At 44.1% G+C, this 24,091-nt stretch overlaps 2 protein-coding genes across 2 annotated transcripts in view; one reads left to right on the top strand and one right to left on the bottom strand.

Moving 5' to 3' along the window:
• The window catches only part of LOC119184168 (inhibitor of growth protein 5), a 154,158-nt gene that overhangs the window by 126,577 nt on the left and 3,490 nt on the right, over window positions 1–24,091 (bottom strand). The gene's annotated exons all lie outside the window — the stretch shown is intronic.
• Window positions 11,332–22,812, top strand: LOC142803575 (phosphoserine phosphatase-like). The gene is made up of 5 exons (XM_075888742.1): window positions 11,332–11,834; window positions 12,078–12,212; window positions 18,821–18,966; window positions 19,105–19,253; window positions 22,135–22,812. The coding sequence occupies exons 1-5, from the start codon at window positions 11,347–11,349 to the stop codon at window positions 22,243–22,245; spliced, it is 1,029 nt and encodes a 342-aa protein (XP_075744857.1). The 5' UTR covers window positions 11,332–11,346; the 3' UTR covers window positions 22,246–22,812.

Genomic DNA, 24,091 nt, shown 5'->3' with positions numbered 1-24,091 from the left:
GGTTAGTTGTAAGATTCGAACACGAGATTTATGGTGTAGGTGGAAGCTTCAAACAGTTTCTGAGGTAGAAGAGATAGCGGGGGCGGCTGGATAGCGAGATTAGGGTTGAACATGGGGCTGTCGGGCGCTCGGTCCGATAATCTGGCGGGCAATGGCTAAGGAGGCTAGGAAAACCACGGGCGAGAGTGAGCAGGTACAGTGCGAAAATTGCAAGTGCTGGTGCTACCTGAACGAGACAGCCTTCACGAGTTTGGCCGAAGCTGAGGAGGCGAGCTTCGTATGCAGGCTGTGCGAGGCACTGAAAGCGGCAGTGCGGCGCATGGAGGCTAGCATTGAGGGGCTGCAGGGGGAGCTGAGGGTGGAACCGGAGCAGAAAATGGAACTCCAAAAACAGTTCAGAGCGTCGCGTGAGTGGGACGAGGTTACCGCCAGCCTATTAGAGCAAATGAAGGGCCACCTTCGAAAAGAACGGGAAGGGCGGACCGAGCCCGAGCAGCGGGTAAAGGAGCAAATGGCGCTGTGCCCCGGCCCCAAGCGGAGCGAGACGGAAGGCGTGGGTAGCGGAGAAGGCGACAGGCGGGAAGGAAAGGGCGAGAAGGGAGGTCAGGGGGCGCAGTGACTGGCCACAGCACGGAAGATCCGAGAACATACAGCTCGGTGGCGTGGCAGTCTTCGAGCAGGGCAGGAACACAGGACAGACGGCAGAGAGAGAAACAGGTAAACAAACAAGGGCACCATCACAGAAAGAAAGCCAGTGATTGGAGCGTAGAAGGGGGACTCTAACGTGGCCAGGGTTAGAGGTGGCATCTTCACGACAGTGAAGGGAGATGGGAAAGGGAGGGTGGAGGCCCAGTCAGAGAAGTGCTTGGTGGATGCACTGGCCAAAGCTCAGGAGGTTGTACAAAACAGCATGGAGGGCGAAAATCTCATCATTATTCATGCTGGCCTTAATCGTGTGCTGAAGGGAAAGACTCGGAGCCTTCAGAGACAGAAGGTTGGATGCGTAAACTCCGAGACGCCTCTGGGAGTGTGCAAGTGACCATATGCACATTCTCAGAAGTCTGGAGGCAGTCTCGTGGGATTGAAAGGAGGGTAGTGGAAGCCAATTGTGAGATCAGGGGTCTGAGCCGGCAGCTCCGATACAGAGTAATGGCAGCTTGAATACAGCCTGAACCAAGAGGTGTACGAGCCCGGCGCTCGCCCTTTTGCACAAGATGGCAATCATTACAGTGGTGCGATGGGCAGAAGGGTTGGCAATAGGATGGGTCGTTAAGCCAAAGCTTTTTTAGAGGGATCCTGAGCCCTGAGGCCAACAATGTAGTCAACGACAATTCTAAAAGGACACCAATATTCAAGCCACGTGGGGTCCGTGGAAGAAGAAATTGACATAAGCACAAGGGCCGAGCTAAATCAGACATAGGCTGTATTAACATGCACAATGGCAGGAATAGGTTGAAGTGTAAGAAATAGAAGAACAGTTAAGGCAGGAGGAGCTGATGGTATATGGGCTTGTGGAGACAGATCTTCGGGACATGGAGCAACCACCTGGCAATGCGGACTATGTATAGGAATATTGCAATAGAACAGAAGGCAGCAAAAAGGGGGATGCAATCAGGACATTTATACACAAAAGTATTGATTGGCAAAGAGTCAAGCAGGGATGCAGGGAACATTTATGGTTAAAAAGGAAAGTAGCTGGGCAGATGACACACTTTGGTTTGGTGTACTTGTGGACGGGAGCAAAAGCCAGAGAGGAAAACCAGCTAATGGTGGAGTGTATAACAAATGCCATTGAGGAAATAGGAGAAGAGTACGAGATAATTATACTCGGAGATATGAATGCGCACATAGAAGATATAGATGAATATACTGACCCAACAGGCAAAATGATCGTAGATATGTGTGAAAGGCATAATTTGATCATTTGCAACAGTACAGAGAAGTGTGAAGGCTAAATAAAATGGGAGGTAGGAAGGCTGCAGTCGACGATAGATTATGCACTGATGTCATATAGAATGTATGATAAACTCAGGGGAATGCACATAGATGAATGTGGCTCCAGAAGTCTGGGTAGTGATCACAAACGTGTCAAGCTAAGTTTTAGAAGAGCAATGAAAGTGGGAAAGAGACACGATAAGCAACTACAGGAGAATTTTTATTCAGAAAGGCAAATAGAAATAGCTACTAAACAAATAAGAAAGTAATCGCTGAGGATAATAAAACAGTATGGACGTACACGAATCTAATTAGACTGTTTCAGCTAGAGCTTGCTAAGGCACGTGACAGGTCAACCCGGAAAAAGAGACACAAACCCAAGAGTTCGTGGAATGAGGAAGTTAAGAGAGCCATAGCAAAACTTCAGGAAGCCGCTAGGAAACACAGACGTGCTAAGCAGTGGGGTGAACAAACAGATGATGCTGAAAGAAAATTGGACATCTTTCTAAGCTGTAGAAGGGAAGCATCCCTTCTGATCAATGAAAAAATTAGAAGAAAGGGTATTCAGTGGCTGGCAGCAGTACATAAAAAGGATAGAAAGGCAGTTGCAAAATTTAGGAACCATCTAAACTCCCTAAGAAATGAGACAAGCCTAGAGCAGAGGCTTATAACTGCAGCTTAAGGTGTTAGGCTAGAAGGGGACGAAGCTATTGAATATATAAGAACAAGGGTCAGAGAAAAATTTGAACAAAAACGTGCCCTATGCATCTTAATATACAAGGATGGCTCAAGTGGCACAGTGACTCCATTTTCACGAGAGTGGGAAAGGGCTGAGAAGAAGGTTCCTAGTAGTAGATCAACAGGCCCACATGGCATCCCAATTATGCTGATAAAGACATTGGGTCCGAAGTTTAAGCAAACTTTGACAGAAGCAGCGAGCAAAACAATCGATGGTGAATTCCTTGAGGAATGGAAACTTAGCAGGATGAGCATGATCTATCAAGAAAAGGGGGACAAAGCTGAAATGAACAACTACCGTTATATAACATTGGCATCAGTGGTGTATAGGCTGGCAATGCAGATTATAAAGGAAAGACGGCAGGCATGGATAGAGGATGAGGGGGTGCTGGGGGAACTTCAGAATGGGTTTCGGAAACACAGGAGGTTGGAAGACAATCTGTTCTCACTGATGCAGTGCATCGAAATAGCAGAAAAGGAACACAAGCCCCTGTGGCTAGCATTTTTGGATATCAAGGGAGTATACGATAGTGTGGTTCAAGAGGACTTGTGAGGAATACTGGAGACACTAGGTGTGGAATATTGAGTCACTAATCTTTTAAAGGATATCTACAAAAGTAAGAAGGTAGTTATAAAATGGGAAAAACAGGTATTCGACCCCACAGAGATAAAACATGGGCTTAGGCAGGGGTGTCCTATGTCACCCTTGTTATTCATAATGTGCCTTCAAGGATTAGAGGACAAATTAGAGGGGAGCGGACTTGGTTTCAAGCTCTCTTTTATCAAACAAGGAAAACTCATTCAACAGGCATACCAGCATTGATGTACGCAGATGATATAGTGCTAATGGCCGAGAACAAGGAAGATTTACAGAGATTGATGGACATCTGTGGTAATGAGGAAGATAGGTTAGATTTCATATTTAGTCAGGAAAAATCAGCAGTCATGATTGTTAATGATAATGAAGGTAGTGAGCTTAGGAGCTCATGCTAGAGATAAAAGATAAATACAAATATCTGGGTGTATGGATAAGCAATAGAACCGAGTACCTAAAGGAACACGAAATACACGTAATGACTAATGGTAACAGGAATGCAGCGGTGATGAAAAATAGAGCACTGTGGAATTACAATAGGTATAATGTTGTGAGAAGAATATGAAAAGGGGTCATGGTTCCTGGGCTGACGTTCGGCAATGCGGTCTTGTGCATGAGATCAGAAGTTCAAGCAAGATTAGAAATTAAGCAACGTGGAATAGGTAGGCTTGCTTTAGGAGCTCACGGGAATACACCAAATCAGGGAGTACAAGGTGATTATGGGATGGACATCATTTGAGGGCAGGGAAGCTAGCAGCAAGATAAAATTTTAGAAGCGATTGAGAGAAATGGGGGAGGAGCGTTGGGCTAGGAAGGTTTTCAGGTACTTGTACATGAAGAATGTCGATACAAATTGGAGGAAGCGAACCAGAAAATTGACGGGCAAATACTTAGAAAGCAGCAGGGGGCCAAACCAAAAAGAATTATTGGTTAAGAAAAAGGTGCAGGAAGCAGAGACCGAAATGTGGAGAATTGGCATGATTAAGAAGTCTGCACTAGAGATCTATGGAACTTAAAGCAGGAAATCGCCAAGGAAAGGATCTGTGACAATACTCGAGGTAATTCCTTACTGTTTGAGGCCACGAAGGGAATACTGCGAACCATGACGTATCGGGCCAAATACGAAGGAGTATAAACGGTAAGCAGTGCGTGTGGAGAGGAGGAGGAAACTGCCGAACACCTGATAATGTTCTGTAGAGTGCTTCACCCTATAGTCAGGATGACGGCACAGAGTTTTTTAAAGCATTGGGATTTAGGGACAGCGAGGGCAAAATAGACTTTGAGTGAGTAGAAATAACTAGAATGATGGTATCTGATTGGTGGCCAAAATCAAGGCACGAGTGTAAATTAAATCCTTCACTGCAAAGTCCTAGTCCTCAACTTCGCTATTTAAAGGAGAAAAAGATAAACCTAGTGGTTGGTTTACTAAGTATTACGGCTAGGAGGCGTTAGCCGCTGTCCTATCTAAAGGGTACAGCCAGATCGATCCATCCATCTATCAAAAGGCTACCGCGCTGTTGGCGAAGCTTCTATGTGGCGACAATAAAATGGTTTTGCGCTTTTATATAACTTTGTGTTCGTTTGGAAATGTTGGGTCAAGGAGTACGAGAGGCAAAGTCAATGCTGGGGCGTTTTATTTTCAAATGGGGTTGTTACTTTTCTGTAGACTGAGGCTGCCTATATTAGAGCAGTTAAAATTTTGATGCCTTTGCCAGACATCTGCATGTGCTTTAAACTATACTTCGAAGTTTGCGGGCTGCATAGTAGGGAGAGGGGGGCAATGATGAAAAACAAAGAAAAATGGCTGCCCAATCCGGAAGAGAGGTAAAAAAAGTGCCGCGTTATACGTCTAAGGAGTACTTTTTACACTCGATTGAATGGATTTCTTTTCTCTCATTGAACTAGCACTGCTTTTCACTGTAACGCCGTTTCGAGAATTCTCACATACCCCCTAATGCAATCACAGCTGCGCCACAAGGTGGTTATATTGCTTCTTAGATGCGTTCTTCGCTTCTTAGGCTGGAATGCCGGCCGTCCAGCCGTGCTCACCGTAACTGGTCTCCCCTATAGATGACGCACGTTCAGTGGGACTTCTGAACGAGGAGCAAGACGTTGTACGGCGCTCAATGGATAAATAAACAGAATCAGGGCATATCCACGGAGTGAATGATTTGTGGGGCGAAGCATCTATCCATTTGTACGTCCATCCGTGCACTCGTTTATTCATGCGTCCGTCGACTCTTATCACACTACAGCATGCATCAGATGGATGGACTCTTCGCCCCACTCATCATATCATTCACTCCGTGGATATGCTGGCTGCGCTGGATAGAAGAACGACCGACCAAGTGATGTTGTAAAGAGCTTCGTCCCTAAAAGCAATAAAACCGCGTCGCGCTATGCGTCGCAGCTGTGATTATGTCAGCACGCCTGTAATAATTCCCTAAACAGTACAATCTGAATCAGGGGTAGTTCCACGAAAAGAACAAGAACATGACCCAGTTATTTGCGTAAAACCCGTGAGTGCAGAATGCGACATTCTGATTTAGCTTGTGTATTGAGCTGTCAGTTTTTATAAAAAGTGGAGCATTTTATAGTCACACCTCGCGAATTCAGCGTCAACGGCGCCGTTGACACCACCACTGCGCATGCTGGCGTCTTGTGCCCAAGTTCTTTTTTTCCCCCCCCATCTGATGTGCATAAGGGCATGCAGCAATACGACGTATTCCTGAAATTAAATGAAAAAAAAAAAAACAAGAACTGACGTCACTTTTTCTAACAGGAAAAAGACAGCATTGACATAGCCTCAATTGTATAAACCATAACCAGTCGGCAACTTAATCGATAAATTGCTACTATTGAATCAAACATTTGATCATTTTGACTTCCACTCCAAATTTTTCTCTTCTCTATGCAGAATGCCATTGACGCATGCACGCAAGATAACCACGCGAATGCGGCAGCGTGAGCTCATACGTTACCAAGAAATAACACCCGCTCGAGAGGAATGGTCGCTGAGCTGACCAAACTCGGCGCTCAGCATCAACGACTGTCTTGCTCTCTCCTCGCAATGTGCCGACGCCATCAAGTCTGGCGCGAGAACCTCGCTCTCAAAGCATACAACGCTTCGCACTCACCCGCGACGCTTTTCCAGTTTCTCTTTCCAACTACCTCCCGTCGCATCGCAGAAGCAAGAGACAAGGAGGAGGTCTAGACTACGTCTAGACTGAACGTCACCGGCTCTGCGACGACCACGGGCTCGTTACAGGTGCGCTTTGGTCACTTATGGACGCCTATTCGCACTGCGAGTTCTTCGATGCTCAGTGGATATGTTGGGGAATGTAAGAATGAACTTCGAGATCTTTTGCTTGTTGAAGAAGAATGCCACACGCATTCAGAATTTTGTGTATCTGGTATGAAACACTGCACGCTACATAGCAGTGACAATTCACACTTTTGGGAGCAAAGCTCCCTATGCCTTGGGTCGTGCGTCCGCGATCTATAGTCATCGTAGTAGTAGGTCGCCGCCTCTACGGCCGGACTAGAGGAGCAGCACGTGGGCTCCCTTCTCAATTGAGGAGAAAAACCGCACAAGTTAATCATAATTAAAAAGATAGCTGTTTCTGATAAAATAACTTACAGAGACGAGGATTGCTGATTTGATCTTCAATAAAATTTGCCTTGCATTTGATGCTTACTAAAAAAAAAACTAGTATCAGAAGGATGCACTTTGAGCACTATCTGACCAGAAATGGTCACCATGTTAAACTCGCTGGGCGTAACCTCCTTGGTTTTAACTAGGTTTAGAAAGGGTTGGGCTGCAGTGCTACGAATAAAGTGAACTAGTATATAGCCATGAACCAGAGGCAGTGAAAGGTGAGAAGTAGACACGAAGCGCAGGCCGTAAAATAGTGCGCGAGCGCCACCTCTCATTTAGTCTTTCGAATGTCCGCTGGATGGCGGTACTTCTATATGCTGAATATATCATGAAAAGATGCGAGATGGCTATACTCGGAGTGTTCACTAGATGGACGGACGGACGGATGGACGGACAGACAGTCAGATGCACGGATGAATGAACGGACAGACAGGTGCATGGAAGGACGGACGCATGGCTGAACGCACAGACGGACGGACGCACACACGGACGGACGGAAGCAAGAACGAACGGACGGACGCTTCGTCTCACTCATCACCATGCATTCTGTGCATATGCTGTGATTTTTTATTCTCCAGAAGTCTACGTCGACGAATACTTGGTTTTCTGAAAGACGCCATACGGCCGCATGTGCGACCCTTTGATTTGGATGCAGTAGAGATTACTGTAAATGAACACGATATATGATATTGCCATTGTGCTACCAAAACATAACCAAAATACAGACGACGAAAAAAGGAGATGATAACTCAAGCACTTTCACAGTGAAGGACCTAGGAAGTAAATGTAGGTCGGCTAATCATAGCCTTTCTCAATATTCCGGATCACATTATAAGTGACACGATCAGCGGTCTTGATTATCTAAAGCGTAAGTAGCGATCGGTTGACCACCTTATAAATATCGGTACGCGATAAAATAGTAAAACGATCTTTAACGATACGTGGAGAATATGATTCAACAACAATAACTAGCCCAGTTTTCACTCTCATACGTGTCTCGAGAAAGCGGATCATGCAAGAATGCCTCTGTCACAGATGTGATTATACCTCCTTGCAATAATCTATATAAAAGTTCAGCAGTTGCCACGCTTTTATTTGCCAATTGGACCAAAATAAAAGCAGTAACAAAAATACTTCCCTTCAGTGCAGCCAAAAAATTTGTCGGTGATCTTTGCTCACACGCGAGAAAAAAAAAAACATGCGCACGCCGAAGTCCCCCGTGTTCTGCTTTCTGCCGTGATCTCCGCCGCTCGAGGAGCCCACATTAAACGCGACCCCTCGCAGTAGCCGGGCGCATAAGGCGATACTCGCTGGTTTTGCTGGAGAGCGCTGCTATCGGGACGGCCGGAGAAAACCACGCCGCATAGAGTTTCATACAATAATACCTTGTATGAAACTCTATGCCACGCCGCGTGCCTGCAATCTCGGAGGCCGTGCTCTCAGCCCCTTAGTGGGCACACTGCCCCATTCTAGTACACTGTAGTTTTAGTTACCCTGGATATTTTTAGGTAAGCGCACGTCACGCCCCCTTTTCTCCGGTTTTTCTAGTGTCGTGAACGGACGCCTTCCCAAGCGGTGGCGAAGAAATGAAATTCTATGCACCAAGACACGGCGCTGTTTGATGCTGGCGCGCTGGAGAGTGACGGGGGAGGTTGAGGAGAAAGCGCAGCTGGTGGCAGCGAAACCACTTCCCTGCCGCAGAAATGCTTCCCGAAGCACTTATTTTAACAGTAGATATTATTGCTAATTATCTTCGCGGCAGAGATAGAAATAAAAATAATTTTTACTATTCATATAGCCTTCTCACATACTCTCTTTATTGTGCTCTCTACGCAAGCACAAAGCAGCTGCGACAAAGTTTCTTGAAAGTAAGTGTGTCATTTGCTTAGTGGTGTGCAGGTGAAAGGAGGGCGCCAAATCTGCCTTATACATTACATTACTAGAGAGGGAAGCTGCTGCAATGAGCCTCCGCCCTCCTCCAAGGTGGATGTTTGAGCTGGCAAAGGCTGGAATGGTCACATATGAGAACTGCCGGACGGATAAAGCAACAAGGGCAAAAATGTGCACAGGGAACAGGCCACGCCTTTTCTTTTCCACTGAGTTAATTGTCTTTGCCAATTGTTAATTTGGGAAATGCACCCGCCTTATTGTGCTCTTCAGCGTAGGCAGAAAAGAGCAGCGACAAAGTTCTTTGAAGACCAGTATGTGAAGCTTAGGTCGTACGTGGAAGGGGACTGGGACAGCAACCGTCACTAAGGGAGGGGGGTGGGGGTGGGGTATTTTTGCAAAGTTTCGTTTCAAATAGGGGCACTGAAAAATCGAAGTTTGCATTCATCTATTGCTTGGCTTTTACTTATTGTTCTTTCTGATTTATTATGTGAAAGTATGTTCTCAATATGTTCAATACTTATTTTTCAGTGCGCATAAATTTCAATTTATTGTCTGTTGATGCAAAGTTTTAATGAATTATTTATTATTTAGTGTTTATTTCAATTAGGTATACCTGTCTTCTTTTTACTGTTCACTCACATTCTGCATCGAAAAACTTATCCTTGCGTCTTTCTGTCTGGTTGTATTCTTTTATGTAACAACTGTAAATACATATGGTTATTGACGTCTTTATACTCATACGCAACTGCGTGGAAAAGAATGTTAATAAACTGGGACTGAAGCCAGAATCTCTTACATCTTCGTTCCATGCGCGCTATATATACCGCTGAACTTTTGTATGTGTGACGAAAAGTACCTGGCAGTATACTCTAAAGATCAGTTTTTTTTTCCCTTCGTTTACAATTTATCGGCGCCCTGTGTGACGGGCGCAGAGACTTTGTACCGTCACCACAAAGCTTGTTTTAAACGAGAAACGCCTGAGAGCGCGAACACAGACGCGTAAATGCGGCGCGCCAGCGAGCAGTTGCGCCCTCTGGAAGCTGTATTGTAAAATCTTTCAGCTTTGCCGCCTCGTTCACGACACTAGGAAAATCTTTCTAGCCTCTATACTAAGCTACTGTTGAGGTGTCGCACCCTGAAGCAGGCAGTTACGGGGCTCACTTTTCTCTTTTTTTCCCCTCTTATAGCCTCATCTAAGGCGCTGCACCGTGCTCCCTACCGGGCTGCAGAAATTAGGCGCCTTCTAACCACCACTACCACCACCGTCACTCGAGAAAGGTTACGAACATCGCGCGTGTTAACGGCGTGACCTAGCATTCTTGATAAGAAAGTGACGCGAGCCGGGTTACGGGGCTCGCATGGTGGCCGTCTGCGAGATGTTATAGATAAGGGTTTGACACTTTAGAGATGATATCGGAGAGAGGGTCGCTACTTTCTATATATTGAGGAACTTAAGTTTCAGTCGTAGAGTTTCCTATGGTTTAGGAAACCCGCTTTTTCGTTCATAGTGTCGCAACGTAATAAGCACTGCGGTCTTTAAAATAACGTATCTATTCATGTGAGAAATAAAAACACTACAAACACCTACGTATATAGGTTTAATTACCTAAAACATGCGTAGTACTTGTTTTTCGAGTCACAACGCATCAAGCCGATCAATATGACTAGGCGTTGAGAGGGTGCCTAAGCATTTGCCGGGTGGCCGAATTGCGCGACTGACAGACCAACAAAAAGACGGGCATGCGAAAGGTATTGCGTTAAGGTATCCCAAGAAAGATCATCGTCTTTAAAATTAACGCTAGTTCGAATGAAGCACAATTCTTCCCGCGGCCTAAAAGGCTGAACGACTGGGCGCAGGCCGATTTCATCGCCTGAAAAACCAAGACCGCAGAATAAAGACTTTTCACGGGTCTAGAGAAATCCCATCTTTTCAACTAATCTGACTACAAACAACCTCCGGTGCCTTCATACCATTCTACATAGGTGAACACAACACAATATGTCGGCCGGAAAGTCTTTGAGCGGCAAAAGCCACCGTATTGCGTCATCGGTCAGTTCGCTCCCGAGAGAAAGAAGGTACGAATGGTGTTCACGTGCGGAGCACGTGCGAACCGGAAGTCGTCGAGTTGCGGAACGAAACCCCTTTCCTCGCAAGCTCCGAATAATGAGCGAGCCATCGATGGACGAGGCGCGGTTTTTTTAGATAAGCGGCGGTTCAGCTATCCTTGAGGCCTCGCCAAAGAGACGTCGGCAACGGGCCACGCAACAAAAGACGGATGACGAGCAGTGGCACGATTACGCGATGTCTACGTAACAACCAACACCTGTTTGCCTTCTTCCTGCAACAGGCGGCTGATAAACAAAACGACGTACCCTTGAACCTACGTGTTACCAAGGGCACAGGTTAGCCATAGCACCGAACCTACCACACCCGTTCAAGAAAGAAAATGACCGCGGGAACTAGTGACGAGGTCAAACACGGCAAAGACGACGAGGGGGTGGGGTAGTGGAAAGTTTCCAGCTGCACAGCATGGCAGGAAAGGAAAGAAAAGCAATATCACCTGATGAACGCCGGTCGCCGCCGCCAGGGGAAAGCGAGCACGCAGACTGGCTGGCCCACGCACGACGGGTCCTGATTGGCCGCTGCGGATATACTTCATTACCCCCTGTGCTCATGCTCAACCTCTTCTCGAGATTCCAGGCCGTCCGCACTGCCATAACCGAAACCTTTAAGCAAACACGGTGCGCACATCACCAGCTGATCGGCTCGTCGTCTGCTCGTCGCTTCCCTCCCACGCCGCATCAGCTGTTTGCTCTCCTCGCACCCGCCACGCTGAGCAGCACGTCGAGCACCATGCCTGGATCGGTGACCGAGAGTAACTTAACCGAGAGCCAAACACGTGCCATGTGGCGGGCAGCCGACTGTGTCTGCTTCGACGTCGACTCGACGGTGTGCATGGACGAGGCCATTGACGAACTGGCCCGCTTTGCAGGCAGGGACAAGGAGGTGGCCGAACTGTGAGTACTTGCGTCTGACGACCGCCGATAACATGTGTGCGGCGTATCTCCTGCTCCGTCACGCAGCGTTAAACAACTAAATTCAGGGGCTGGTTCGCTGCTACATTGTTAGAATGGTTCCAAGCCGACCTTGCGAAGCTAGCCCAATTCATTCAGTCAAGCTGAGCATGGAAAGTTTTTGACAGCTGTCTCGTTCACTTGGCAGCAGCGAAGGCTTTCTGACTGCTTCGCACCTGTGCGCAGAACAAACAAGGCTATGCGTGGGGGCATGACATTCAGGGAGGCACTGGAACGGCGGCTAGAACTCATCCAGCCAACGGCACGCATGCTTCAAGAATACATCGACCAGAATCCCCCACGGCTCTCGGTCGGTATTGAGTAAGTTCTCCCTCTCTCACTTAGCTGCATCGAAAGCGTGCGTGGCACATTCCGCATTATTTCCTTTTCGCTTCTAAGCGGAAAACAAAGATAATAATTTTGTGACAGCATTAAACAGCATCGAAACTCTTGCGTACAAGTGAAAGCTTCCTACCATTGATGCACTTTTAAGCTTATTGAGGTAAAGGAAACTATTTTATAAAGCTTAAATAATGTTGTCCTGTTACTGTAGCTATGTTCTCATTATTCTAACAAGTCCGCCCAACTACCATGGTGAATTGTTTCAAATGATTGGATGTCTCTGCATTTTATAATAGTAAGTAATGCATACGATGGCCTTATTTTTTCTCTCTCTTTCTTCTTGATAGTCATGACACAATTATAAAAAAATTATCCCATCAATGTGAAGCTGCCTGAAGAATGCTACTTAAAATTATTACAACATTAGACAATTTTTTTTTTTGCTTCCAGGATTGAACATTAATAACCGTATGTTTCAACAAAGTTGCTTTTTTGGGATAACAAAAAATATTAATGAGCTCAAAAAATTAAATACTTTGGACTCATTTGTAATCTTCTCCAGATGAGCCTGCATTTGCTTTATGTGCGAGGTACTGTGAGAATTGCATTAACGTCCTTCCTGTGCAGGTTTTCTATTGCTGCCTAGCTGCTCTCATATTTGCACTCTTGTTGCAGAGTTTTGAGTTCTGCTTGTTTACCCTTCAACCTTATATCGAATTGTTCTGAAGGGCACAGCAACGTGGAAAACTGATTATCTTTGCGAGTTGAAAAAACACTAAGAACTTTAGCTTTTATACATCTACGGATGGGATGAAAGTGTTGCCAGAATGTGAGCATTAACTGACAATACTTCGCCTAGTTCTATTCTTTTAATACATTGGCCCAAATTTGCTTTTGTGCATCTTCATTGTGAACATTAGTTCAAAGAAATTCTACATAAAATATGGTGTTGACCATTGTAGGATTGAGGCACGCTGTGTCTTTTCCAATCAAATGGTGGCAGATTGAACTTTATCATGAAAGGGCGAGCACTTGCAACACAAACTTTGTTCACTTAAAGGACACATTTGTCACAGAGTGCTCCATGATGCTTAATCCCATAACCATTTTGGATGAACACATCTCCTCCTTGTCAAACTACGCAAAAATTGTTTTTGATGACTTTGAATGTTTCCCAATGAGTGGTCACTCGCTTGCTTCCAAGTCAGTTCAAATGTTTCTTCACAGATTACAGAAATTGCTTGGGCAATTTCTCTTATTTTAACCACCGTTTAACATTTTTTCGCTAGTTGTGTTTACAAAATGTCCAGCGAACAGGATGCAGTCACGTTGCTCATGCATCGTTGCAGAAAATACGCTTTTGTTCGTTGCGCAGCTCTTTAAGCACTAATTATTCAGATACTGAAGTTTGCTTTGATGACTTAATGTGTTATATTCACCACTCTCAACAGGATTATTTCTCAAATTGTGACATATGAGAAGGGGACTGACAACTGCCCAGAATATGAAATGAGACGACTTCTCTGATGAAAAGATTGTCTGTAGCATTGACTCAAGTCAATTCTGTTTTTTCGTGAGAGGATTCATATTTCTTCAGTGAGTCTTGAAAAATTACTTGTGGTACCTTGGGGCGCAAAAGCGATCCAATGTATTCAGCCGCATGACCGTTCATTACTGTATGTAGTCAATGATTTTTTCTTTGTTGGTATTTAAATGTTCTTCGTTTCTTTATATTAAAAGATATCACTCCATAAAATGTTCGTACATGCCCCTATGTTAAGAGTTTGCATTAAAGTGGCACTGCCTTTTGCGTGACGTAATGATTCTATGCTCATGAGCATGTCTTGAGCTACTTTTCGACGTGCTTATGCAACAATGCACACACTTTCCAGGCCGCTAAGATTTTGAATCGACGTAGTTTTTATTTACTACAGCTCAGAAATGACACACACTGCTACTCGTTGCGGCCATGCATAGGTGTTATGGCACCTGCAATGACTTGGCTTGGCTCGTGCATCCAGAGAGTAAGAAAACTTGGAAAAGCCACCAATGGTACAGGCGCACACTACGCTGCACAAAGACTTGGCAACCTTGCGTATCGTTGTAACAGCTTGTCATTTTTAAACATAGAAAAGCTCAAAACAACTATGCTTGAGCATAGCTACAGGAACTCCTGCAAAAGCAGGACGACGGGCAGGCGGCATCACTATTAATTCTCAGTGTTGTTTGAGGAAAGGTACATCAGTGCCTTTCAGATCAATACATACTGCTTGTAAAATGAATATGAGCTTCAGCAATCAACTACTACAGCTTAAACACTACGAAGGGTGAGCTTTCTGTTGTGACAAAAAGAAACGGTGATCATTTCCATTGATAGGCCATGGCTAAATAATGCTAATTTGTCTTAAAATATGCCTGAAAATTTTTTGTCAATGAAAACATGGTCTTGGGAAGCAAAATATTCAGTATTATGTTATGACAGGAAAATGACAAAATGATTTAAGGGTAAAGGAGTGCTAACAATAATTTTTTTATTTGTGTTCTTTTTTTTACATCGAACAAAAAAGAGCCCAAAAAATGTACTAAGTATGAGTAAAAAAGTTATTGGAGAAGGTTTCGAAAGTTTTTTTTGGTTCCGATTGTACCTTGATGTCTCAACATGTCACGAGCTTCCCATCCATGCTCACACACAATACTGTGCCATTTCCACAGTTACTCTGTAACCATGGCTCCATTCGTGATGCACAAATGGCCGTTACGAACCATTTCCACAGCTACTCTGTAACCATGGCTTCATTCGTGATGCACAAATGGCCGTCACGAATGTTTACTTGATTCAAAAGTAGCCATTTTGAAAGTGTTGATACTCGATGTCATCACAACTAGCCATAGTGCTGCAGGCAGTCGCCAGAATTAGTACTTTTGCCAGACTTGAAGCTAGTGTCAATGTCTGTTGGTGAACCTTGGGGAAAATTGATTTTCATATCAAAATGGCACAGGTTATTTCCTTTTCCTGAGCTTCACACTTGCTCTGAGCCATTTCTGTATGCTCGATAACGGCAAATGTCAGGAAGGGGCAGAGCATGTCATTCATATTTTTCCTTAGATCTAGTCCCTACTGAACCATGGCCAGCTCGCACAGAATGTTTTCTTCTAAAAGCGTTACTTTCCTTAGCTGTGCGCACACACGCAGTTGATCACCGTATAATTGACCTAATTGACAATGTTCTCATCAACAGAGGTGAGTGATCAAAATATACATATGAACTGCCAGTTAGTCTTCAGTGTCCATGTTCATGCGCAAGCATATCTAGTGGGAATGATTTGTGAAGCCGACGGATGTATGTGCTACTATGCTATAGGTGTATTAAACAAGTCATGTGGAATAGTTTTCATAGTCTGTTGATGATCCAACTGTTTGAGCTGCCGCTGCAGAAATGTTATATCAAAGGCGACTGGTACTGTCTGCCACATATAACACCAACGCATCAGTAACTGCAGTTGACAAAAATTGGCCCATGTCTACAATATTCCAATGAGCTTTGGACCTAGTAGAAATTGAAAGACCCACTATATAATGACAGAAGATATTGAATAAACAAGACTTGTATTCTCGAGATTTAGACTGGCACAGCTTGGCAGAAAAGCTCTTGTAATGCACGAAGGTGTCCTGCAGATTGCTATACATAATCTGTTATTTTTTGGTGCCTGCTTAAAATTAGTCTGCATATTATTAGTCATCCCCACTTTACCCTGTGAAAGGAGTTGATACTGTCTTTGCAATAACCAGCGGAATGTGAAGTCTCAAGACGCGGTGTGCCTGATGCATTCCAGCAGTAGAGGCTTAATAAATGCAACAACTTTTCTCTCATATTATTACTGTTACCTACCACTATTTATAGTGCGTGTTGTGTGTACCAGTTTGTTAGCACTATTGTGTCGAAAACACTGATGTTTCATAGTGTTTTCTTTGTTGCGATGCCACGATTTCACTCACTAGTAGGCTTTAGGATGGGCCAACCCTGGTGATTTTTTGACCTTGTCGGGGTAATCGTGCCATTACAGTCCCGAGACACTCTTGCATTGCGCCCAATAGCTGAAATTCAGCTAATTCATAAGTAATTTTTCATAAGCTAAAAGATGCGATGCCGAAACACAATCGACTGTGCCATCTACGTATAATGTACTACTACTTTGTAAGAATCGGAAACCCTGCAAGGCATGCCGGTCTTACCAGCATGGAGTTCGTAAACTGTGAAAGCCGTGAGGAGCAAACGCTTGGTGGGTAGGTGCTACAACTCAAACGCATGTGAAGGTCACTAAGCATTGCCCTTTCTGTAGCAGAACAGATTGCGGTATCTGCTTGCTTGGTTGTACATACCACTGAAAAAAATGGCACCACTTGTCCAGGATGTCAAAGTTTGTGGCTCTGGCGATTGGCTAAAATCCTTAGGATCAGTTCATCATCAAACAAAGCCTTTATTAATACTAATGACATCGCTGTACTGCTTGCTGCGATGACAGCATATTCCGCAGCCGCCGGCGAGGGTTCGCCAGGCGGTTCACCTGAAGATGCTGCGAGAATTATCAATGAAGCCATGCGCTTGTCTCGGCCACTTCAAAGCTCGTCTTCGAACTACGAGGTGTCAACTGCAATCGTGAGTGTTGCGGCCCCCGCCTTCTCTGCAGCAGTCACCCCTGGATCCTGTGGCTCCCTATCCGGCCTATTCACCAATGTCGTGCGTATCTCTGTATTTCACATTGCATCAGTGGTTGCTTCGGAACTGATAGAGTTTCGAGGATTTCATGACGATACTGTTCTTTAGATCAAAACTGTAAATGCTCTCGGCACCCGCAATGCCTGGCCGGAGCATCGTAAATAGCTGGTAGCCATCGACGGCCTTTGTGATGCTACCAAGGCCTGGCACAATTATGAAGGTGTGCTGCAACAGTCCTGGTCTCAGTGTTGTGCGAGGTTGACTAGTGTTTTCCGCCGGCTTTATGATGCTTGCGACTCCTTTGACACGGACCAAGTTTTTATCCCGCATGAGAACTGCAAGGCATACAACCTCGATCATGCAGCTCGGGCTTCCATCATTGTGCCCTCCTTTGAAGACGGAGATCATGAAGGGGCTCACCCCAACACTGCAGCTGTGCAATATGACTGCTCTGTAGAAAACAGCGTCGACAGCCTTGCTGGTGAAACTCTCTCCAGAATTCTGTGCACCATTACAGCTCTCGGAGTGTGCGTCGGTGTGTGATGCGACCGCTATACAGGTGGAGACCGAGAGCATTTGCCACAAACATCAGGAGGAGAGGCACGCAGCGACTGCTGCCATACAGGGTGTTCCCTGCGTGGCCAAGACCATTCGCCGCTTAACAGCCAAGACCAGCCACAGCGATGCGTCCAGCCTCAACTGCCTGATACACTTGTGGCAGATTTCCACACCCAGTTGCTGCGTGACCGGGGCCATCCAGGTACGATTCTGGCCGATACCCGGACCGAATCTCGGCTTGGCCGAGATCTGCGGGGCAACGAGGCATTGTTTTCAGCACTTCAAGACGCTATGGTGTGCAAAACAACGGACGTCCACATTTCGGCAGCTTGCAGTCATGGCCGAGTACAAGGATGACAGCGCCGCTAGAGCACGGGCGTGCACTAGAGGCTAGACTAGAAGGGCGAGATGAAAGAAGTTGGAACGGCCGGCCCAGGGAGGGGGAGTGTCTGTGTTTCTCGTCATTACAATCTCTAATTTACTGATGGTGTGACACAGTGACACTGTATCTAGATCACTTAATCTTTCATGTTTTTTTAAATCAGTAGTGATAGCCTAATCTCATTGGCTTACTTGTGTGCAAGGTTCAGAAAAATACATGGGACCACAGGCATGGTCATTTTGTGCATTGCTACACGTTGGCAGTTATTATAATTAGTCAAACAAGGGCTATTGTATTTATAGGAGGATTTAGCAGCCTGGTCAAGCCTGCTACAAATAGCATCGTTTTTCTTCTAATCACAAGACTCTACTGACAGCAACTAAAAATGCAATTTATTTGATTTTGGTTTTTCTTTTGTCAACTGTTGTATCAGCTCTGACATTGGACCTTGTACTGTGTGTGCATGTCTGCATAGTAATATTAAGCCGAAGCCAGAAAAATGCATGATTATACTGGTACCACAGCAAAAGAAGTGTGGCTGCCCAAAAATAATCACTGAATTAGTCGATCACATTTTAATGTTCCCAATACTGACATACTCTTCTTTAATGCTTAATATTCACTAAATTAGTTACAGTGTGCATGCATTGCAGGCACATTGTCATCATAAATGTACCAGCTAAGAAGAAAATTGTGAAGTATCTTTCTCAAGTCGGCTTGCGGTGGATTTGGCTTTTAGATAAAAAAACTCGCAACCATTTTCAGAACACGCATATTGAAGTAATAAGAATCGAAACATTGTTCGCAAGCTAATTTACTTGTGCCAAGGTTTCTTTTAGAGTTGCGAATGATGATAATTTTCATGTGCATCAGCAATAGGTTCAAGCCTAATACACGGTGCAATTGGAATGAACCGTCTATTCTCGCAGGGAGCTCGTGGCTCAATTGCAATCTCGTGGTGTCGCTGTGTACCTGGTCTCTGGCGGTTTCCGGTCCATCATCGAAGGAGTCGCAGACGAGATTGGCATTCCTCGCAAAAACATTTTTGCAAATCAGCTGAAGTTCTACTTTAACGGTATGCCTGAGTGCAATATTATGACGCTCTAAATTAGATGGTGCTTATAAAAGCGGTGAAGCAGGTCCACATGAAGCATGTGTAATGTATTTCTTGCTTTCTGTGCACTAACAAATCAGGATTGAACATTGATTGCAGGCGAGTATGCAGGTTTTGACGAGAAGCAGCCCACATCTCATCAAGATGGCAAAGCTCGGGTGGTATCCTTTCTCAAGCAGAAATATGGCTATCAACGAGTCGTCATGGTCGGTGATGGTGCTACCGATTTGGCAGCTTGCCCTCCAGCGGTAGGTATAAATTAGTTGCAATGTTTTGATGACATAATGCTATTCGAATGGGCTTCTGTCTCCATCTTTCATTGGTCATAATGTGCACTGAATGTGCTCATCTGTGCAGAATTCTTCGTCGTCATTGATCAGTTTGTCACAGTTAGCCAGCTCTGTTTCCAAAGGGTCATAATAACTTCCCTTTCGAGTTCTTGCATCACTTGGTTCTGTTACTCAATATACAAACTAAAGTTTGTGCGACTTCAGACTCTAGTCTGCGGTAAGCCAATTTAAAGATCTGCTGAAACAAACAATGGCAACTCGTGTGACACATGATGCACATTCATCATTATCTCATGCCCAGAAAATTGCATAAACACAATAATGTTGTTTTATTATGGCATTCTTCAGGCTTATACAAGAGGGGAATCAGATACTGGAACAATGAGTAAATGCATGGCAAAGAAACAAAGACAAATATATATTCGTGTATACGTAATGTAATCTTGTGCACCTTTGGTATGTGCATGAACATTTGTTGTTCTTTAATAAAAAAAAGTGTGTTGGGAGAAATGTTTCGTGTATTTCTGCATTTCTCGCGTTTTGGCTGTTCTCAATATTGTCTACTGGGACTTAGCAGCTTCACACTCACCCCTGCAAAATAATACACTGTGCTTTCCTCAAATCCTGAAGCTGATGCTGTTATCGCATTCTGATCTTTCTCACTTCCTTTGCTATATTAATTTTTTGGCATATTCGAACCGCAGTTCCACAATGTTATGCTTTTCACTGTCACTTTTGATTCACACCTTTAACAAAATAGCCACGAACCTACTATATATACACACACACAATTGCACACACATGTATTGAAAAGGTGCCTGTAAATTCAGTGCGTTGCAGACATTCCAAATGACTGGTGAGTGTAAAAAAGCGGTGTTATATATTCCTTTCAATCATGAATTATGATACATTGTCTAGAGATGGATCAAATTTGTGTGACAACATTCCAAAGCACTCAGTGTTATTTTTTCAAGAAAGGAAATGATGGAATGCTTTGTTTAGAGTGAGCTTCACTAATTAAAGTTGAGCATGTAACTTAATTATCCTGCAATCTGCCAGCTTCTATATTTGCATAAAAAATAAACTATTGTGCCTGAAATGCATATGCACTTCTTTTTTTTCTATTTGTTTCGACTGAGAAAAACAAAGGTCTTCATCTTGGTCCTGGAATGTGTCGCGTCAAAAATGGTAGTGTATTCAGCAAAACGATCTTTTGCAGCATAACAAGGTAAATAATCACTAACTGTCTATTAAGGAAGCCTGCACAAATGTGCACACCAAGTCTGAAGCCATTTTAAGAAAAGCGCGGTGAGTCGCGAAGTAGGCGTGCAAAATTGTACACACCGCGACTGAAAGGCATATACTCTGTTCCTCACTTCGAGGGAAGAAACAAGTCTGCCAACTAAAAGAACTGGAATCTTGCCATATAGTAGGGAAAGATCAACTTGGTCATTTCTTATTGGGCTGCAGCATTTTGAGCAGGTTCAATGTGGTTTGCTGTTGCAGTATGTCCATTATATTCAAAAGATTCAGTTGTAAACATAAACGACCACACTTGGGGCAGAATAATGCGTTAAGGATGGAGTAGCACTTCTACTCCTGGTGATACAACCATGTTTTCGGTCTCCTGAAGGCTTTGATTGTAGTAAATAAAGCCCCCTGAAATTGTCATCCGCCATATTAAGTGCTGAGCCATTGCGTTCCATAGTTTCGTCGCCAATGCATTTTTGTGACAGCGAAGATTACAACATGCAACCATGAAAAGGTAATCAATTTTAGTTGTTCGTGACGGTTCTTGGGAAGAAGAGGAAAAAAACCGATGAGCTGTGCCACTCCAAGCATCTTGACAAGTCTCATTGAGAGATCGTACATAAAATCTGAAGGTAGTTGCTGCCTTGGTCTAAACATTGGTTCCAGCCACTTTCTCTGTTTAACGATTTCGCATCCTCTTTAATAATCTTATTGCAAGAAGTATAAACATCACAACAAAAAGCGAAGGTCCCTATTTTTGCTGTATCGTCAGCTTATTCACAACCTGGCAAAAAAAAAAGAAAGCTTTTCTGCATGTATGTTTCACTTCAAAATGTATGGCCTAATTTCTTGAACGTCAAAAATTAGACGTTGTATGCCAATTTCTATTATAGCAGGGTACAGACAGTAAAATAACTTGAGCAATGTTCTTGATTGGGCTGGTTAGTGCTCAGTAGATGAAGAATAAAGTCGCACTCAATACGGGGTGAAATAAGTCAGACATGAACAGCGCTTAACTAACAAACACGGGTTAGTGCAAAACCAGCTGTGAAGGAAACACCATCAGAAATGTGCATAGTCATCAGCCAGCTTAACGTTAATGCTTCATAGCGTGTCCTGAAACGGGTTGACGCCAGCGCTGCGCAGTTCTGTTGCCGAGATGTTACCCACATGTGCATATGTACTATCCAAGAATAGAGTTGCTACCTCAGCAACAGTGCCCGGTATATTGTGGCTGACATCGGCCAAACTGTACAAGTGATACAGTCCACACAACAAAGTAGCGTGCTCGAGCTCATGATCCGAATTTCTCTGCACTGCACTGAAATTACATATCCAACACTTACCAGTGTGCGAGCTTCATAATAGCTGGTTGTCTACTCTTGCTCTGCACATTTGCTTCTACGTATTGCAATGAATCCTGGTAGTTAATTCATGTCATCTTGTCCAGTCATTAAAAAAATGGGTCATAATTCATTGTGCCTGCTTCATCAGAATCAACTTGTAAGTTACCCTCGCACACAAAAACCATTACAAGTGTCTGTGAATGTGTGCATGCATGTACCCTTTTGTTGTGCTTTGTTTACAGGATGCATTTGTCGGATACGGTGGAAACCAAGTTCGCGAGAAAGTCAAGAAGGCAGCTCCGTGGTTTGTCTACAGCTTTGATGAGCTAGTGCAGGAGCTGAATAGGAACTGACATGACAACACCACTTGATTTTGTTGCACCTGATATTTATTTTTGTACAGTATTTCATTGTTCTTACAGCCTCTCAATTATTAATGAAACCCGACCTTTCACCTGTCTTTGCAGGTGGATCCAAAGTTGCAAACTTGTTGAGGCTTTTCCGAAAAACCCGTTTCAGAAAATGTTCTATGCAAAAATGTCAGTGCTCATATTGCTTGAACGAATTGCACCGCCACTTTTGGTAAATGCACGGTAGCCTTTTTTTTGTTTCTAATGCATTTTGTAAACTAGAGGACAGATCTGTTGAACTGCAATTGTGCACATCTTTTGTTTTTATATACATGTGTGTCTCTTGAAAATCTTGAAATGACCATTGCATTGACAAGCTTCGAGGGACCCATTTCATGTGATAGAAATTCAAATAGTACCTGAAGCAGAAAGTAGTCAGTAAAGTAGAAAGTTGTTAGAAACAGTTATAGGGCTTAACTTCAGTACGGTGTGTTTATTTTGTTTTGCCAGCCTAGTATATCAAATAATGTTGTTGGCTCTTACGCCAAATAAAATTGGCATCTCTCACGGCTTGTGACAATTTTTTTGGATGGTGCCCCAAGCATTTCACAGCAGCAATTTTTGAACTGCTGTTTGCCTTTGTTCGGGCTTTCCATCAGTCGTGACAGTTACAAATATTTGAAATTCACAATGAAAGTCAGCCATCAAAAAAAAATTTGTTGTCAAGACACCGCAGGACCTTATTTTGGCACTGCCTTACTCTGCAAGAAGTTTGGCACCTGAGAGAACAACGTGCACTGCACTGTTGCATTTGCTTGTCCTCTGACACGCAAAGAATGTGTGGACCAGCACTGGCTGAGCAGGTGCTTTAATCGACAAAAACAGGAGAATCCCCGAGGCTGCCTTTTCTCATTCAGTCAGCCAGCCATGCTTGGTTCGCCCATGCCAAGTCACTTCTCAGAATAGGAGGCAAGAAAATCCACCTATAGTTCTGTTGACACAAGCATTAAGTGAAACGCATTCACTTGTGAAGCTAATCACTTAATTCAAGCTTGCACGAACTCCTAACAAGGTTACAGCGCACTGATACCTCATTCACACAAGTATCTAAACAAAAAAAAAACTGACAACCGAACAAGGTTCTTGCCATGTCAAAAGGGGACTCAAAATAACCATAGAATTGGAGGAATAAAACCTAGCCATAAATAGCCATCCATGCCTTTGTGAAAACAACACTTAGTTTAAATGACTAAATGCAATACAATGTTGATAAAACTGTAAGCAAGAACCCTTCAAATTCGAAACAGAAGGCGTAGAGTCGATGACAGACAAAAAGGGAGACGCACACAGGGAGCCACTTGCAACAATGTTTATTCCAAGAGAAAAAAACAGGTGCTATTACTGCGGACAGTGTCATGCTTTCATTGCTGTGCAGTCGCATTGAGATATTCCAACTCTCTCAGAGATGCCACACATGCAATAATGACAGGCCTCAATAATATTTTTACCTCTATTATTTGATTTCATGAGTCTCGACCCCTGGAAATCATGAAGCATGCATGAAAATCCAGCACACTAATGCAATCTATTGCCAGGTGATGCCCTCTGTATTTCATATCGTTTTGCAATGCTGTCCGAGCCTCTCTGAGTACTGCTCAGTATGGCCAACATACGTTTTGCCACATGATGGGAAAACGTCGAAGACCACACCAACCTGTCATTCGAACTTTACTTTCATGGTTTACGGTACAGGCTCGTGCCTTTCAGAGGAAACAGCTTGCTATTTCGCTATGTTTTGACATGTTCCCCTTCTGCTCTCATGGCAGGTTATCAAACCCGCGACAAACAT

This window comes from Rhipicephalus microplus, chromosome 3 (genome assembly GCF_043290135.1).
Source record: "Rhipicephalus microplus isolate Deutch F79 chromosome 3, USDA_Rmic, whole genome shotgun sequence".
Classification (NCBI taxonomy): domain Eukaryota; kingdom Metazoa; phylum Arthropoda; class Arachnida; order Ixodida; family Ixodidae; genus Rhipicephalus; species Rhipicephalus microplus.
The sequence above is the reverse complement of the archived record's forward strand: the minus strand, read 5'-3'. Positions and strand labels throughout refer to the sequence as shown.